This window comes from Peromyscus leucopus, chromosome 3, assembly GCF_004664715.2.
Source record: "Peromyscus leucopus breed LL Stock chromosome 3, UCI_PerLeu_2.1, whole genome shotgun sequence".
In the NCBI taxonomy this organism is placed as follows: Eukaryota; Metazoa; Chordata; class Mammalia; order Rodentia; family Cricetidae; genus Peromyscus; species Peromyscus leucopus.
Window position 1 is genome coordinate 86624174 of NC_051065.1, and position 20028 is coordinate 86644201.

Consider the following 20028-nt stretch of genomic DNA (forward strand, 5'->3'; position numbering starts at 1 on the left):
GATCCTCCTGCCTCTGCCTCCCGAGTGCTGGGATTAAAGGCGTGCGCCACCACTGCCCGGCATAGCATTTTTTTTATTAGATGATTAACCTAGTTAATTTTACCATTGCTGTGATAAAATACCATGACCAAAAGCAAGTTGTGGAAGAAAGGATTTATTTGGCTTACACTATCCCACTATAGGCCATCATTGAAGGAAATCAGGACAGGAACTGAAATAGGGCATGGCCTTAGAGGCAGGAGCTAATCCAGAGGCCATGGTAGGGTGCTGCATATTCATTTGCTCTACATAGCTTGCACAACCTGCTTTCTCATAGACCCCAAGAACACCAACCAAAAGATGAAACCACTCCAAATGGTCAAATGGTCTGGGCCCTCCTCCATTCATCACTAAGTAAGAAAATTCCCCAAAGGCTTTCCTACAGCTGGACCTTATGGAGAGACATTTTCTTAACTGAGATTTCTTCTCTCACATGACTTTAGCTTGTGTCAAGTTGATAGAAAATTATCTAGCACAATCATCTTTCTTGTTAATAATCCCTTGCTTTCTCTGTGGTTCACCTTACCCTGTTGACATAGTTATTGTAGATATTATACCTATACCACAGAAACAATGTTTTTTAGGCACCTAACAGAGAATAAGGTCACCAAGTATTTCACAGAGCTATAAATTTTGTTGGAGGCTGGGCTACAGCATAAGTGTGTGTGTGTGTGTGTGCGTGTGTGTGTGTGTGTGTGTGTGTGTGTGTGTGTGTGTGACAGAGAGAGAGAGAGAGAGAGAGAGAGAGAGAGAGAGAGAGAGTATTTTTAGAAAGACCTAGAAATAATTCAATCATCTCCATTTTTCTTATACTTGTTTCTAAGAGCAACTTTAAAATGTTCTGTATAATTGTGTGTGAGGTGTGTGTGTGTGTGAATTTTCTGTCCTATGAGAGTATGAAATACATGTGAGCCACAATTGAAACAAGTGCTTTAGAACATTGTGCAGAGGTCAGAATTCCTACTATGTTGATCAGTGGCCCCCATTTGAAGAATTTACAAGGGCTTGAACTCTTGAACAAGTATCATGTACTTGTTATACTACTAGGATAGCTGGTCTGCTTTCATACCTTTAAAACTTTCATCCCTGGTCTCACAAAACAAACGACAATTTACAATGTACAAAGATTTTAGTCTTCAGGCCTTGTGTAGAAAATTAACTGGATGTGGCCTAAGTAAACCATAGTCTGTGCTTTTACTGCCCCAGGATCCAATTCCAGGGGAATCTTCTTGGCTATAGGCAGAATTGCTATGGAGGATTGATTTATAAATAAAACGCTGATTGGCCAGTAGCTAGATAGGAAGTATAGGTGGGACAAAAGAGAGGAGAGGGCTGGGAAGTGGAAGGCTGAGGCAGAGAGACACTGCCAGCCACCGCCATGAAATTTTAAGATACCGGTAAGCCAGGAGCCACGTGGAAACTTATAGATTAATAGAAATGGGTTAATTTAAGATATAAGAACTGCTATCTAGAAGCCTGAGCCATTAGGCCAAATAGTTTAAATAATATAAGCATCTGTGTGTTTATTTTATAAGTGGGCTGAGCAACTATGGGGACTTGGTGCGACCTGGAGAGAAACTCTCCAGCTACACAGAATAATGATTTAAGCTGAGGAAACTGAGTCTCCCAGCACTAAGTCAGAATATTCATCTTAAAGTACTGTAGAGAAGACACCAAATGATTGATGCATGAGAGGAATCTATACATCCAGGAATGAGGGCAGCATAATTTTTAACACAAGAGAAAAATTAAGCAATTTTGGCATTTAGAGAATGATGTTATGTCTGTGTGACATATTTTTTTTAATTTTTATTATTCAGAAATTTTCTCTTCATTTTACATACCAGTCACAGATATCCCTTCCTCCCTCTCCCCTCTGCCCCCCCATGCAACCCACACCCTGTTCCCACTTCCTGAAAGGCAAGGTCTCCAATGGAGAGTGAGGAGAGCCTGGTACATTCAGTTGAGGCAGGTCCAAGCCCCTCTCCCTGCACCAAGGCTGCACAAGGTGTCACACCTTAGGAACAGTGCTCTAAAAAGCCCATTCATGCACCAGGGACAGCTCCCAATCCCATTGCCTGTGCCCCCCTCAAAAGAGTTCAAGCTAAACTACTGTCTCACATATTCAGAGAGCCTGGTCCAGTTCCATGGGGGCTCCACAGCTATTGGTCCATAGTTCATGGTTTTCCACTAATTTGGCTGGCCATCTCTGTATGCTTTCCCATCATGATCTCAGCACTAAGGAGGTAGAGATATGAATGTAAGGCAGGTGGAGACAGCATCTCAACCCCATTCAGTCCGAGGATTCATAGAAGTAAGAAGTCCAGTGCCTGTTCATTTGCTTATCTGATATTTCAGCTTTCTCCCTAATATCTGACACTGAGATTTTATTTAATAAGACTAATTAAGATCATACCTCAATGCCCATCATGTGACAGGACACCACTGAATTGTTCTGCATGCCAGAATGTACCAGATAAAGCCATTCTTTCCAGAGTAGTTGTAGGTTACAAGGTCAGTACCCCCCCCCATGTGAACTGGGACTGAGTCCACATGAATATATGACTTTGCTCAGGTCTGTTATGTCCCCTGCAGGCACTTCTGCTGCTTTGACATTAGGTGGTAACATAAGCACATGTTTGCTATAATTTTCTTATGGAACTAAAGCTACACAAAAGAGGAGCTTAGCATGAAAACTGTGCCAAGTCTGTGAACAGGAGGAAAGTAACTCTTCCATTACTCTGTAAGTGACTTCTCTGAAGCTCATTTAGATGGACTAGTTACCTCATTTGTTGGACTGTTTGTATCATCCCAACTTGAAGGCCAATGTTTATTATTGCATCATCACAGGAAACCTAGGGAACAAGTCTGTACACATCTCAGTGGCAGTTTTCCAAGAATGCTTTACACTCATGATCTGAAATGTGGAGACCACCCACTTTTATCACTTCTTGGGAAGGTATGGACAATGGCATTATATTTCTAAACTGCTGATTGTATCAATCAAGTAATGAGCAAACTTAGGTGCTGCTGTATGATTTTGCCCTTCACACAAAGAAACTTATTTTGATACTAGAATCCACTTTATGCCTAAAGGTCTCACAGTATTACTTCATTGGTAAATGACAAAATATAATTAAGTTCCTGGTTTATCCTTGGTAAATTATTCATGCAGCATACAAATAGACATTGATTGAAGAGTTAGAATTTATATAGACTCACCTTACTAATACTTGAAGACCCAGCAGTTATTAAGATTAAAATAATTCTCTCTTACCAAAATGTATGGAATAGAAGTAGAAATAGAAAACAATTTATTGTATTTTTAAATAGACATATATTGTAAGCTGACCATGTCTTTGAGAGAAGACATATTCCATGGATATAGGAGAGTAGGTACCCTATGAACATTAAAATGGTCCAACTCTGCTCACTTAAAGTAAAGGACAAAATAGACAGAAGACAGTGGATCGGTGTCACTCAATCATCATTGGCAACTAAAAGCTGAGAGAGAAAGGAAATGCTCTTTAAACTGTGTGATGGCAGGAGAATCATGAACTTTCAGAAATGACCAAAAAAAAAAAAAAACAAGTAAAAAATAAAACAAAGAATCAGTTTTTAAGATGGAATGGAGGAAAAGGAACTTCTCACTATGCTCTGAATATATCACAGCAGCAGAAGGAGAAGATTGAGTCTAAACAAGTATACTGACCTACAACAAAGTCTGTGGGCACATTTTCTTGCTTAGTGATTGATGTGGGAGAATCTAGACTATTGTGGGTGGGCCACCTCTGACTGCCACTCTTGGGTTATTCATGAAAGCAGACAGAACAAACCATGGTGCACAAGCCAGTGAGCAGTATTCTTTCATGGCCTCTTGATTCAGTTAATGCTTCCAAGTCCCAACTCTGTTTGAGTTCCTGCCTTGACTTCTGTCAGTGATGAACTGACATGTAAGCCAAATAAAGACATGCCTGTCCAAAAAAGTTTATATTTGTGATTCTTTTACTATTTTTATGAGAATACCTTTTGAGACAAATAGTAAACTGATTGATCCTTTCTTTTTAACAGCAAAAGTACATCCTGCCAGTTAAAGAACTTTTGAGAAAAACATCTTATTTTCTTACACTTTGTTCATCTATAAGAAGTTGCTTAGATGGGAATTTATGTGTGTACTAGGAAATAATTTGTTTAATACCAATAATATGTAAAATGTTTAGCTATATATTGGAGTATTGGGGAACATGCTGTTTTTACTTATATTCATTGTGATCATTCACTTGAAAAATATAATGTAAACTCATTGTAATTTTTATTTTGCCTGAAAAATTTTGCTGGGATAGATAAGCTGTAGAGGGCAAGAGGTAGGAAGAAGGGAGGAGTCAGAAGGAAGACACGAGGAAAGAGATAGAGAGGAAACAACAGGAAAAGGGTAAGGAAAAAATATGAGAGCCCTTGACATGTTGAAGATGTGTGTGGGTGTGTGATTCTCCCTTTTTCTCTGGCCCCAGAGAATTAAGTTTTACTCCCTTAGATAAAAAAGTCAGTTGTATAATCAATCTTGACTCCCACCTTCTCTTCACTTCTTGAGGTGATGAAAGATGGCACACAACAACATTTTTCTATCTGTTTTATCAAATTCTGATGTGTTAATTGTTTTTTATCTTAATGTATTATATTATATTATTATAGAAAGAAGCCTGTTCCTTTTCTAATAAGAGACTGAAATGGTGTGGATCCAAATGGGAGGTCAGGTGGGAAAGGGCTGGGAGGAGTAGATGAGGGGGAACCATAATCAGGATATATTATATTGGGAAAAATCTTTTTTCAATAAGAGAAAAAAAGGAAACAGAACAAACTGAGGCATTGTCTGTGATACTTTAGTTTATCCAGGTATGATTGTATTATGATGTTTTTGGTGTCAGCTTAATCCCTGATATTTTATTTACGTTGTTTAACATTACAATCTTGTTTCCTGATAGTTAATGGAAAGTGTGGTGTAGATGTAACCAACTATCTTATTAAATAAGAAACACAGAACCAATGCAAAGAAGAAAGCCAAGAGATCAGAGCTAAGAGCCTTACTGCCTGCTGCAGCTAGCCTATACAGCCAAGAGATCTCTCCAAAAGAGATCTACTTCCTGTGTGTTTGTCTTTATATAGTCTTTCTGTTCTGCCTTCTCATTGGTTGTAAACCCAAACACATGACTGCCTCATCACTGCCTGTCTGAAGAGAATTTTAGGTCTTCTATGGTTGGAATTGAGATTAAAGGCATGTGTCTCCAATGCTGGCTGTATCCTTGAACACACAGAGATCTACCTAGCTCTGTCTACCAAGTGCTGGGATTAAAGGCATGCACTACAAATGCCTAGGTCTACTACGGCTTGCTATTAGCTCTGACCCCCAGGCAACTTTATTTATTAACATACAAATAAAAGCACATTTCAGTACAAATAAAACACCACCATAGTGTGGTGATTACATACTTCTGTTCCTTGTATTGAATGTCTGCATAATGCTAGTCAACAGATATTCTATTATAACAAATGACTCATTGGCCTAAATATGCTCATGAAGTATGATTTACTAGACTGACTTATTGTTCTTTTTGGGATAGTAAAATAATCTTAATATATTTAACCCTTCTCTTTTTCAACATCTCACACCAACCACAGACAAACATTTCTTCTCAAAGCATCTCCCCCTTTTAATTTACTAATACACGTGTTGTGATATATCCCCTCTGAAAGACCTGTCCTATCTGGGGATCCCTTTCTAGCTCCTTACATATAGGTGTAGCCAAAATTAAACATAAAAATGAAAAAAAATTGATGATATGATTTACGAATGAGTGAGCAATATGTCACTTATCATTCTGGGATTGGACTGATTCAGTCAATATAATTTTTCCAGTCCCATCCATTTTCTCAAAACTTTCATATTTTCATGTTTTTTTATATCTGAACAAAAGTCTATTGCACAAATGTACAACATTTTTTATCCATTCATCTTGTTGTGAACATCTAAGTTCATTTCCTAGCTATTGTGCACACACCAGCTGTGGGGATCTGAAATAGTCCTTCTCCCACATTTTCCACCTATTCTAGGGTTCTTAGGAGGAGAAGAGAGGATTAGAAAATATTAGATAGAAAGAGAGACCTAGTCAAGAAGAGGAAAGGCAGAAACACAGCATAGTTTCAGGAGAGTCTGGATCAATACCCAACAGCCTCCAAGTTTTTTCCAAAAGGCTTTTTATAACATTCCAATGGGAGGGGGAAAAGACATGCACTTTCAAGATCAAAGCACATCATACATCCAAGTGTAGACACTTCCAAACACCTGGCAAGCATTCCCGTGTGGAAATCATCTCATTATACAGCACTGCTGGGTAGAACAAGGTGAGATTATCTGACCCTAGGTATTTGGGCCTACGCAACTAGAAAAATGTGTGGATGTGCATTTATATCTGTTATAGGCTACACAGTCCTTTAGGTACACCCACAGGAAAGGCAGAGCTAGGGTATGTGGTATTTGTAGCTGTCTGAGGAAATTGCATATTGCTTTCTATAGTTACTGCGCTCCCATAACACTGAATCAGGGCTCCCCTCTCCTCCCACTTTCATTCCTCTAGAATCTTGATAGTCTGTTTTGTGGATATTGAGGACTTTCAGAAAGCTGAGACATTGTACATAAAAAAGTATGCTATGGCTTGCTTACATAGCTAAAGTGAAAGGAATATTTCTTTCTTCCTTTAAGAAATGGACCTGATTAAATTTTCTCTCCTGATTTAAACTACATCAGAGTTGTTGCCTTTTATGTAGCATGAAAAATCATGTACTAGGTAAGATATTTGTTTGAACATACCATAAATGTTTCCCCATAACCCTGTATCACTTTTAGTGGTAAAACACACAAGAAGCAATATTGAGAGTTTATCTGGACAGTGCGAAACAAATATTTTTATATTCAGATCTTTGATCTTTGATTGTGAAATTTAATAATGTTTTCATTCCACCCTCTGGAGAAATACATCTTCCTATGACATCCAGACTTTCTATTTTCTTGTCCATGATATCTCATTAATATGATATCTCTTTAGAATTATATGTCGTGATGCTTCTTGGACTGTTTAGACAGTGAAATGGGATTCAGTCCATATTGGAAGAAACATCAAGGAAAACAACATAACCCAAACTAGAGGATGGTTAAGAGATGCTCTAAATTTCAAACTACTGAGTGTATCCCAAATACTTTCTTAGACTGTGCTAATTTTGCATCCATGTATGTGAGATACATGCACAAGTCTCTTTGAATCTCAGCATCTCATCAGGTAACCAGAAGGGGGAGGTAGACTCCCTAAAGCACAAGAGCTTGCTCTCCTGAACAGTTCTTTATGGGGACATATATGAAGTCAGTATCATTTGCATAAGTGCTTCTTCTTTCTACGTTCTTGCCTCTTAGAATATTATAAAAGGTCTTTCTTGGACTGTGTCATGACACAGATAAAAACAGGGAAAGCTGGAAGATGGTGTCCACATCTCAGGTCCTTGGGCTTCTGTTCTTCTGGGTTTCAGGTATGAGATTTTAGACATGGCAAAAAGTGGAAGTGTTAATTACATACAGAATTTTCTTACATCATTGGGAAGCACAGCATCACATGGAATTTGACTTCAGGTTTTAAAAACTTGCTACAATAAAATAATCTTTTTAAAAGCAGTTTAGAAGTGACTTTTATATGCAATGATGTGATCTACTAATATTTCTCCAATGTTTTCAGCCTCCAGAGGTGACATTGTGCTGACTCAGTCTCCAGCCACCCTGTCTGTGACTCCAGGAGAAAGAGTCACCATGGCCTGCAAGGCCAGCCAGAGTGTTAGCAATAACTTACACTGGTATCAGCAAAAACCAAATGAGGCTCCAAGGCTTCTCATCAAGTATGCTTCCCAGTCCATCTCTGGGATCCCCTCCAGGTTCAGTGGCAGTGGGTCAGGGACAGATTTCACCCTCAGCATCAACACTGTGGAGCCTGAAGATGTTGCAACTTATTACTGTCAAAAGAGTGGTAGCTTACCTCTCACAGTGATACAGACCATAGCAAAAACCCCCAGGGAAGCAGAAGTGTGAGACTGGGCTCTTTCAGCTGCTTCTGGTGGTTTCTCTACCCTCTTCAAAGTGTTTTACAGATGCAGACAGCCTTGAGATTTACACAGAAAATTGAAGTGAAGAATCTTGTCAAGCTTTCTTGCCTCTGACCTCTCTTCACTACATTTTCACTTCAGAATACACACATAATTGAATGTTCATTTTTCCTATATTCATTCACTTTATTCTCAGTGAAGTTTTTCCGGAGAGTTAAGAACCAACTTCCCACACAATTGTCAAAATTAACACAACAATTGTTAATTATGGTTCACTTTATATTAATTATCTGACAATGATTAATTAACACTTGATTAGCCATAAAAATATAGTTTGGAATATATTTAATCTGTTCTTTAATTTTCATGATTATCAACTATATAGATGCTCCTTAAATGAATAAATACTATGCTTTTGACTGTGGTTCAACTACAGAATTTTTCAAAACGGAATATTTTTATAATTGAGAATTTCATTTATGCTTCCAATTATTCTCATCCAGCCTACTTTTTCTAAATCCTACCAAATCTACTACTCATCCCTCACCACCCTCCCGTTTCATCTCCACATATGAATACCTTGAATTCATGGATGTAGGAACATCCACTGGGGAGAGCATTTTTAAATCATTAGAGACAACACTCTTAGAGAAAACTGTCTCTCTCACCCTTAAAAGCCATCAACAATCAATAATAGCTCATCCAGTAGTGGTGCAGGCTGATGAGCTCATCTGCCTCAATGCTTCAGTGTTGATTTGCTTAATTTTGTGCAGTTCCTATCCAGACAGCCACAGCTGCTGTGAGTTCATCAAAGAAGGAGTACTGAGATGTCCATAGATTCTGTTGTGTTCTGTTTCTCCCTCAGCTTTGGCTCTTACAGTGTTTCTGTCCCTTTTCTATGATGGTCCCTGATTCTTAGACAACATTTTGACTTTGAAAGCTTTTGTGTTCCATAGAAACCTTATTGAATTTTTAATCTATTTTTTAAAAATTGAAGTCTCTTGCTAATATCAGCTGCTCCAAAGAGAAGACAGGATGTGGGTTATAGCTTAGGGCTCTAAACAAAACACAGGGTCTGAATCTGAATTCTGTGCTTTCTGATGCTCTTTATCTCTGAGAAGAGAAGGAAAAATAATTCCCTGAGTTTCTTTCTCATGGAAGGTGCCAGATAGATCTCAGGGCTTTTCTAAGTACAACCCATGTACTTCTGAGATCTGTATTTGAGGAAAACTGATACTTAACACACACATATTTCCTTTGAAAATCATCCTTTGAATATAGCTGTATGTCTTAAATAAAATCTGTACTTTTATTGGCTTTTTCATTTTTACTGAATTCTTAAATAACACAGGGTTATAGTACAGTTTCAAGCTATGATGATCTTTCACATTGGGGACAGAATCATTATCAGCTGCTAAACTAGTTTCAGGAGAAACCAGGTTTCCTTGTTAAAAACAGATCTCAAGCCATATCCCTAATGTCCTGGAATAAAATATCTCCATGCTGCTTCAGGAATGGGGTAGTGCGATTTGTTCCCAAATCATAGAGTAACCCCTGTTATATGATGTTTTGTTTTTGTTCTGACAAATAAAGCTTGCCTGGAGATGAGAGGCACAGCTTGCCTCTAGTTAAGCAAAGAGATCATGCAGTGGTGGCACACACCTTTAATCAGAGCACTTGGGAGGAAGAAGAAGATCAGCAGTACAAGGCCACCCTGGGCTACACAGGATTGAACCAGTCTAAAAGAGAAACAGAGACAGGTGGTGGTGGTGCATGCCTTAATCCCAGCACTAAGGAGTTGGAGACAGGAATATAAGGCAGGTGGAGACAGGATCTCAGCCCCATTCAGTCTGAGGATTCATAGAGATAAGAAGTTTGTGGCAGTTGCTCTGTTCCTCTGATCTTTCAGCTTTTACTCTAACATCTTACTCTGGGATTTTAGTTAATAAGACTAATTAAGTTCATATCTCAAACTCCATCATGTGTCAGGCCATCACTGAATTGTTATGCATGCCAGAATGTACCAGATAAAGCCATTTTCCAGGAGTTTTCCCAGAGTGATAGCAGGTACAAGGTCAGTAGCACCGCTGATGTGAACCGGGACATGAATATATGACTTCCCTCAGGTCTGTTATGTCACCCTGGAGGCACTTCTGCTGCTTTGACATTAGGTGGTAACATAAACAGAGGTTTGCTTTAATTTTCTTATAGAGCTAAAACTATGCAAAAGAGGAGCTTAGCGTGAAAACTGTGTCAAGGCTCTGAATAGGAGGAAGGCAACTCTTTTATTACTCTGTAACCGACTTCTCAGAAACTCACTTAGATGGACTAGTTACCTCATTTGTTGGACCATTTGTGTTATCCCAATTTAAAGGCCAATGTTTATTGTGCATCATCATGGGAAATCTAGTGAACAAGGTTGCACATATCTCAGGGGCAGTTTTCCAAGAATCTTTACACTCATGATCTGCAATGTAGAGACCATCTATTCTTATCAATTCTTGGGAAGACATGGACATTAGTGTTATATTTCTAAACTACCAGTTGCATCACCCAAGTAAAGAGCAAACTTTGGTGCCATTGTTTGATTTTGCCCTTCACACAAAGAAACTTATCTCAATATTAGAATGCACTTTATGCCTAAAGGTCTCACACTACTACTTCATTGGTCAAAATATAATCAAGTTCCTGGTTTATTGTTGGTAAATTTTTCATGCAGCATATAAATAGACATTGATTAAGCAGCTATAATTTACATAGACTCACCTTACTAAGGCTTGAGGGTCCAGCAGTTTATCAAGACTAAAATAATTCTGTCTTAGTGAAATGTAAGGATTGGAAAAAGACATAGAAAAAATTTCATTGTATTTTTATTTGTCCTATATTTTATGCTAAATATGACTTTGAGAGAAGACATATTCCATGATATAGGAAAACAGGTACCATATGAACATGAAAATGTTCCAACTCTGCTCACTTAAAGTAAAAGACAAAATATTCAAAGGACAATTGAGTCCTGCCACTCCTCCATCACTGACACAGAGGTGTCTCCAAGCTGAACATCACACTGCATGGTAGATTTAGCTATTGCTATTGCAGACAAAAATAAATAAATAAATAGAAAGGGCTTATGTGCCACCTGCATGCTTCCTGGTGGCAGCTTGGACCCCAGAGTTGGCAGAGTAAGTGTGACTCTCCTGAGTACCTACACCATGTGGGGAAGCTGAGGTGGGTTTAGTCAGCAGCCAGGGCTGAGCTTCATCCTTAGTCATGCTGCAGTTTGCAATGATCAGAGGATTATAGATACACAAAAGACAAATTCAGATGGAATAAAACTGTAAACAATTTACATTGTGTGTAAATTGTGCATAGGCTTGAGAGAGAGAAGAGAATGGATATAGATAGTCATAAAAATAAGTCTTAAAAATAAAATAATATATAACAATATAATAAGCTACATAAAGATGGATATTACACAAGAGAATTTGGATTATGTTGTCTTTGGGATTTTTAACTGCAGAAAGACATTTGATTGTAAAGACTGCATATATATATATATATATATATATATATATATATATATATATATATTAAAGGTGTCTTGATTTTAAAACTTGGATTTAAGGTTATGTTGCTTTGGAAAGCAGGCTCTGCTTTTTTTCCCACAGGAAGCAAGAGGCTATAGATTCATTCCAGGTTAACATGGATCAGATTTGATCAAGCAAGACCTCCTGAGCTTTAACAGATATACACATGATGCAAGTGGCTTCCCCGTTCACTCTGATCATTGATGATCCCTCCGGAAACAGCTTTGTAGAAAACCCACATGCTCCCCAGAAAGATGATGCCTTGGTGATCACACACTACAACCAGGTGCCATAGCAGGCTGAGATGCTGGGTCTCCAAGCAGAAGCACCAGAAGAGAAGTCAGAAGAGGAAGACCTCAGAAATGAAGTGCTCCAGTTCAACACCAACTGCCCAGAGTGCAACGCCCCAGCTCACACCAACATGAAGCTATTCCAAATCCCCCACTTTAAAGAGGTTATCATCATGGCCACCAACTGTGAGAATTGTGGGCATCAGACTAATGAGGTGAAGTCTGGAGGAGCAGTAGAGCCTTTGGGAACCAAGATCACCCTTCATATCACAGATCTCTCAGACATGACCAGAGACCTCAAGTCTGAGACATGTAGTGTGGAAATCCCGGAGCTGGAGTTTGAACTGGGAATGGCTGTCCTTGGGGGCAAGTTCACCATTCTCAAGGGGCTTCTGAAAGACATCCGAGAATTGGTAAACAAGAACCCATTCACACTGGGTGACAGCTCGAACCCTAACCAGTCGGAGAAACTGCAGTAGTTTAGCCAGAAGTTGGAAAAGATCATGGAGGGCAAGATGAAGGCCCACTTTATAATGAACGATCCAATAGGAAACAGCTACCTGTAGAACGTGTACACCCCTGAAGATGATCCAGAGATAAGGTTTAGCGGTATAAGCGTACCATTGACCAAAATGAGGAGCTTGGGCTCAATAACATGAACACAGAGGCTTCCAGTCTGAGGAAACAAGACCAGCTGAGAAGTTGGCCAGGTGAGGTTAGCTGTGGCTTGTTCTGTCTCTCTGACCATCCAGCACTTCACCCCAATAACTGGCCCTGGTTTTGATTTTATTAATAAGAACTTTTAAGGTTCATGCTACATAATGGTATTTTATCAACCTAAATTATAGCCAGTCTTCCAGGACTTGAACATTATCTCGAATTTTCTCAGGGTCCCCATTAGTGTGCCAGTGCCCCTGATCAGTAGGAAGTGATATGAAAAACTATGTCCAAATTCTCAAAATATTGTTTATAAATGTTTATTTTTATTTACAGGAGTTTGATTAAAATGCAATATTCTTCTAAAGAAGAAAAGGTGATATTGGTATTATAGGATCAAAGTATAGATTATTTAATCTACTTTTAAAGAGCAACAACATTTTTGAATGTTTTTCATTGGTATTGATTTTAGTTTATTACAAATTTAAAGATAATTTTGTTATACTGTGTATATATTTTCTACTCTTGTTTAAGGTATTATATTGTACAGCTCATAATTGCAATATATAATTAAGAAATACAGATTAATAGTCATCTAGGATAATTAAACTTATAGTCATTTTAGCTAAGTTTTCTGGCTATACATAGATATATTTCAATTAGGTAGGCAATTGTCAAACACTCCACAGACCTACAGAATATGGCATTTAAAATGTTTTAAAAACTTAGACTTTCTGAACAGTGAGACACATCTGCTCAGGGCAGCACTGATTTACTTCAAAGTGGAAGATGAGCATTGAAGACACTCCATATGGAGTTTGCTTTCCTTATGGCAAAAGTTAGCCATTTGGTTAAAAAAATGTTCTTGCCTAGACTGCTTGACAAAATGTTATAATGACTAGATGTGCAGGACCCATGGAGAAATTACCACTGAACTTTGCCAAAACAGGGCAAGATGGTCTTTCAGGTTTCTGCTTCACAGAGGAGACTGCCAGACATTCTACAGGACACAGGGAAAAGTGACTGAGAGACTCTAGACCTATAGGCTAAAGATGGATGCCCCAAAATCACAGAAGATCTTTGGGTGACTATTGAGGCAGCCAGCCGTCTCAGTCATTCTAGATTTTTGGAAGTTGCTTAGAATGCTCTATTAGAAATGAAGCTTTAAACTCACAACTATAGAATAGATGATAAAATATTTTCTTTAATTTTTCCAATAAACATACTAAATATTGTAACTAAAATTTTTGCTTGATACCTGTTTGCTATATATAGTTTTACTACATTAAAGCTAAAACCTTCCCTTTTGATGAGATCAAAAGTGGAAGTGCTAGGGGATGTCTTTCTGTACACTATGAATATATGTTGTTCCTATAGGTTAATAAATAAGCTGGTTTGGCCTATGACAAGACAGTTTAGAGGCAGTCAGGAAAGGAGAGAAAGAGGAAGAAGAAAGGCAGAGCTGAGGTGATGCCAGCCTGCCACCCAAGGAACAACATGACAGCCAACTGGTAAACCACAGAACACACGGCAGAACATGGATTAATAGAAATGGGTTAATTTAAGATAGATTAGCTAGTTAGTAAGAGGCCTGCCATAGGCCATGCAGTTATTAAGCCACATAAGCCTCTGTGTGTTTAACTGGGTCTGAGCAGCTGCAGGATTGGGCAGGACACTGAAAACTTCCAACTACAAAATGAAGCATTATCTGTGATACTTTAGTTTACCCATGTATGACTGTATTTTGATGTTTTTTTGGTGTCAGCTTAAACCCTGATATTCTGTTTAAGTTGTTTTACATTACTATCTTGTGTACTGATAGTTAATGAAAAGTGTGGTGATAACACACATTGGTTCCTTGTATTGAATGCCTGTATAATGCTAGTCATCAGATATTCCATTATAACAAAGGATTCATTGTCCTAAATATGTTCATCAAGTATGATTTACTAGTCTAATTCATTTTCCTTTTCTGGATAGTAAAATACCTTTTTAATTTATTTATTAAGATTTTTTTTTAATTTTTTCTCACCCCATTTACTTTGTATTGGTGTCTACCCTAATTGTCATCATAGAACCTACATCCAGTGACTGATGGAAAAAGATGCAGAGACTCATAGCCAAGCACTTGGCCAAGATCTTGGAGTTCCATTGAAGAGAGAGAGGGAGGATTACAGAAGGAATGGTGGGGGTCAGGATTATGAAGGAAAAAACCACAGAGATAGCTGACCCAAGCTAGTGGGATCTCATGGACTCTGGACTGACAGCTGGGTAGCCTACATTGGACTACACTAGACCCTCTGAATGTGAGTAAAAGCTGTGGGGTTAATTTATTTGTGGGTTTCCTGAAAATGGGACCAGGATTTATTCTAGGTACACAAACTGGCTTTTTAGAGCCCATTCTCTATGGTGCAATGCCTTACTGAGCCTTGATGCAAGGGGGAGGGGCTAGGTCCAGTCCCAACTTGGTATACCAGCTTGTGTTGACTACCCAAGGGAAGTCTTACCCTCTATGAGGAGGAGGTGGAGGTGGGTTGGGGAGCTGGAGAAGGGGAAGGAGGGAGAACAGGGGTTTGTATGTAAAAGGAAAGAGAAAGTTTTAAATAAAAAAATTACAAAAAAATTATTTTTTATTCATTTGACATACCAACCACAGACTCCCATCTCTTCCCTCCTCCAGTTCCCACAGGCTTTCCCCCAACACACCCCCTTATTCCCTCCTCCAACAATTCCCTCCTCCCTCCACACCTCTTTCTCAGATTCTCACACCAACAACAAACATTTCTTCTCAAAGTATTCCCCCCATTTTAGTTTCCTGTTGCATGTGCAGTATAATGTGCCCTCCCAAAGACTTCCCCTATCTGAAGATCCCTTTCTAGCTCTTCACATGTAGGTGTAGTCAAAGTTAAACAGAGAAATGAAAAAAAAATTGATTGTATGATTTACATATGAGGGAGTAATGTGTCACTTATCATTCTGGGACTGGAGTGATTCAGTTAATATAATTTTCCCAGTTCCATCCATTTTCTCAAAAGTTTCATAATTTCATGTTTCTTAATAGCTGAACAAAATTCAATTGCACAAATTGACAACATTATATTTATCCATTTATGTTTTGAACATCTAAGTTGATTCCATTTCCTGTCTATTGTGAATAGACCAGCAAAATGCATGGATGTGCATTTATATCTGTCATAGGCTATAAAGGCCTTTAGGAATACCCACATGAAAGTCATAGCTAGGTCATGTGGTATTTGTAGCTGTCAAAGGAAATTGCACATTGGTTTCTATAGTTACTGCACTCCCACAACACTGAATCAGGGCTCTCATTTCCTCTACTTTCTTCCTCTAGAATCTTGATAGTCTGTTTTGTGGATATTGAGGACTTCCAAAAAGCTTAGACATTGTTTGTACATAAAAAAAGTATGCTAATGTCTTGCTTACATAGCCCAAGTGAAAGGAATACTCCTTTCTTCAACAGGACCTGGTGAAATTTTCTCTTCTGATTTAAACTGCATCAGAATTGCTGCCTTTTATGTACCATGAAAAATCATGTACTAGGTAAGATATTTGTTTGAACATTCCATAAATGTTTTCCCATAACCCTGTATCACTCTTGGTGGTAAAACACACAAGAAGCAATATTCAGAGTTTATCTGGACAGTGCTAAACAAATATTTTGATATCCTGATCTTTGAAATTGTTCTCAACTGTGGCAGATTGTGAACTTCAATGAGGCTTTCCTTCTACCCTCTGAAGAAATACATCTTCCTATGACATCCAGACTTTCTATTTTCTGTCATGATATCTCATTAATATGATATCTCTTTATATTATATGTTGTTATGCTTCATGGACTGTTTAGACAGTGAAATGGGATTCAGACTATATTGTAAGAAACATCAAGGAAAACAACATAACCCTGAACTAAGACAATGGTTAAGAGATGCTCTTAGTTTCAAACTACTGAGTGTATCCCAGACACTTTCTTAGACTGTGCTAATTTTGCATCCATGTATGTGAGATACATGCACAAGTCTCTTTCAAATCTCAACATATCATCAGGTAGCCAGAAGGGGGAGATAGACTCCCCAAAGGCACAAGAGCTTGCTTTCCTGAGCAGTTCTTTATTGGGACATATATGAAATCAGTATGATTTGCATAAGTACTTCTTCTTTCTAGTGTTTCTGCCTCTTAGAATATTATAAGAAGGTCTTTCTCTGGTCTGTGTCATGACACACATAAACACAGGGAAAGCTGGAAGATGGTGTCCCCATCTCAGGTCCTTGGGCTTCTGTTCTTCTGGGTTTCAGGTATGAGATTTTAGACATGGCAAAAAGTGGAGATGTCAATTACATACAGAATTTTTTACATCATTAGGAAGCACAGCCTCAATGGAATTTGAGCTCTAGTTGAAAGAAATTGATACAAAAATAATCTTATCTTTTTAAAAAGTAGTTTAGAAGTGACTTTTAAATGCAATGTCGTGTTCTGACTAATATTTCTCCTATGTTTTTAGCCTCCAGAGGTGATGTTGTGCTGACACAGTCTCCAGCCACCTTGTCTGTGACTCCAGGAGAAAGAGTCACCATGGCCTGCAAGGCCAGCCAGGGTATTAGCACAAGCTTACACTGGTATCAGCAAAAACCAAATGAGGCTCCAAGGCTTCTCATCAAGTATGCTTCCCAGTCTGTCTCTGGGATCCCCTCCAGGTTCAGTGGCAGTGGTCAGGGACAGATTTCACCCTCAGCATCAACAATGTGGAGCCTGAAGATGTTGCAACTTATTACTGTCAACAAAGCAGCTACTCGCCTCCCACAGTGATACAGACCATAGCAAAAACCACCAGGAAAGCAGAAGTGTGAAGCTGGGCTCCTTCATCTGCTTCTGGTGTGCCTCCATCTTCTTCAAAGTGTTTTACAGATGCAGACAGCCTTGAGATTTACATGGAAAATTGGAGTGAAGAAGCTTTCTTGTCTCTGAACTCTCTTCACTCCATTTTAGCTCCACAATACATACTCTACAATGGCTGTAGTGTTGTAATCAGACAATCTTCCTACAATGTACTACAATCAAGAGAAAATCTCAGCCTAGATGTACAGAGGAATGATTACTCAAAGCTCTTATAATTGTTGGAAGTGCATATAAGGCATTGTCTGAACTTACAGCCTCTAGTGTACTCCTGACCAAACGGATATGAGAGCTGAAACTCACTGCTTCATGTCTCAGTTGCAACTTTCCCTATGCATATTTTAGAGTAAGTAAACAACTCTTGAATATAAAGTATTTTTCATGTTTAAGAATCTTTATGAACTGTATGATATAGTTTGATAAAAACTGCTAATTTCTTGATGATAATTTACAGTTATTAGTTAATAGAAAAAAATATAAAAGTGGGAACAATAAAAATATGCCTGGTAGCCTAAGTTTCCATTGAGTCCTGACTTATGCTTCAATTATCATGAGTTCAGATGAGTAGCAAAATGAAGTTTCTTTTACAAACAATGAAATCATGGGGAATATACCATTTTTTTCTATTCCTCTGTGCCACTACAGAAGTTAAAAGGAGATAGATGAAGCTCTGTGTGTTTTGCATTTCATTAGAAAATTATCAGTGAAATGTTTGTAGATACATGGACAGAAGCTTGGGAAAGGAGAATTACTATAGAAATATTTTAACTAAATATGAAAGGAAATCTGAGTATATTCTTGCTATTTCTGCAAATGAAGGATCATTACAAAAAAGAATCTTCATGCCTAAAGTAAGAGGGCTTTCAGAAAGGGTTGTGTATAATAATAGGTAGGGATAACCAGTAAAAAGATAATTCTATAAACATGATTAGAATTTAAAATTTGGTGAAGTGTATTGGTTCATGTTTCTAAACCCAGCACTTAGAATCCTGAGGTAGAAGGATCTCCAAGAATTCAAGGCCAGTTTGGTCAACATGGCAAGACCAGGTCAGTCAAGGCTACATAGTGAGACTCTGTCTCAAAAAGCAAAACAAAGACAAAAATAATTTTAAAATCAGTTGGTTGGACACTTTCATTTTCTGCACATTAAAATCCAAGAATAACTTTGATGTATGTGTGTGTGTGTGTGTGTGTGTGTGTGTGTGTGTGTGTGTGTGTGATGTGTTCGTAAGAAGCGGCGTCTTCAACAGAGGTAGGATTGAAGAACCCAGGAGCTGATTGTTACTTTCTTTATTTATTTTGTTTTTTTAGACAGGTTTCAGTGTAGTTTTGGTGCCTGTCTGGATCTCTTGCTGTATGACAAGCTGCCTAGAACTCAAGAGAGATCTGCTGTTTCTTTGCCTGAGTGCTGGATCAGTTATGCACCACCACTGCTGGTTGAACCTGAGTTTTATGATAGTATTGGGGATTGAAACTCAGGGTCTCATTCTTTCATGGCAAATACCTTTCAGAGATAAAGATACATCCTTGATCTTGAAAATAATTTACTAAAAAAAAATAAAATAAGAGAAAAACAGTCTTGACCCTCAGGACCATTCTTTTAAGGTTAATGTGTTTGAATAGAAAGAACAAAAAAATCATTTATTTATGTCCAATTTCTGGTTTGTGCATCAATTAGTGATATATGACCCATAGTCTAGGCATTTTGAATACCTTCTAATCATGACACTATATATACTTTTACTATATTTTCACAAAATTTTTACATATGTTTATATTTGGAGAGAATGAATACCACAAATAAGATATTTTATCCAATGTGAAAAATTGTATTTTAAGATGTGAGGTTTTGGTGTTTGATTCAATGGTTATGCAAACACCTCAGTTTTACACACCTGGTACCTTTTATTCAGGGAACACTTTGTGAAATATATTTAGACTATGTGACATGATCTCATAAACCTGAATGTCAAGAAAGAATGAAGAGATAATTTACATAATTTTATAGTCTCTGTGTATGGAGAGAATGTGCATATATCTGTGTGATTCTTTACATGTGTTTATAAAATTTACTTTTCTCTGCAAATTGAGATGGTTTTTCTATATCTTGAAATTTCAGGTTCTCATTATTTGCATTTGTATCTTAACAATTTTGATAATTTCATATACATATAAAGTGAGTTGTGGCTATTATTATACCCCATTACTCCTTCTTGTCCTCCCTCTTACCTGCTTAAACACTTCTCCATGCCAACAATACCCTTTGATAATAAAATGAGTTTATTTGTGGTTCCTAGCCTGGGCATGGGAGGGAGATTATTTGCTGGTATATGGCCTCATAAGTGGTGAAATCACTGAAAATCTTGTTACCTTATCACACACCCATTTCTGTCCATAGTCCTTCA

General features: G+C 38.0%; 2 pseudogenes and 1 gene segment (V, D, J or C); all 3 read left to right on the forward strand.

Annotated features, from left to right (window-relative positions):
- Positions 1-7565: 7565 nt before the first annotated feature.
- Positions 7566-8164, forward strand: LOC114686479. The segment is given in 2 exon segments: positions 7566-7614; positions 7818-8164. Coding segments are annotated over 2 exon segments (396 nt in total).
- Positions 8165-11934: 3770 nt separating this feature from the next.
- LOC114686478 lies at positions 11935-13056 on the forward strand (annotated as a pseudogene).
- A 3885-nt stretch (positions 13057-16941) lies between these two features.
- On the forward strand, positions 16942-17577 carry LOC114686477 (annotated as a pseudogene).
- Positions 17578-20028: the final 2451 nt, after the last annotated feature.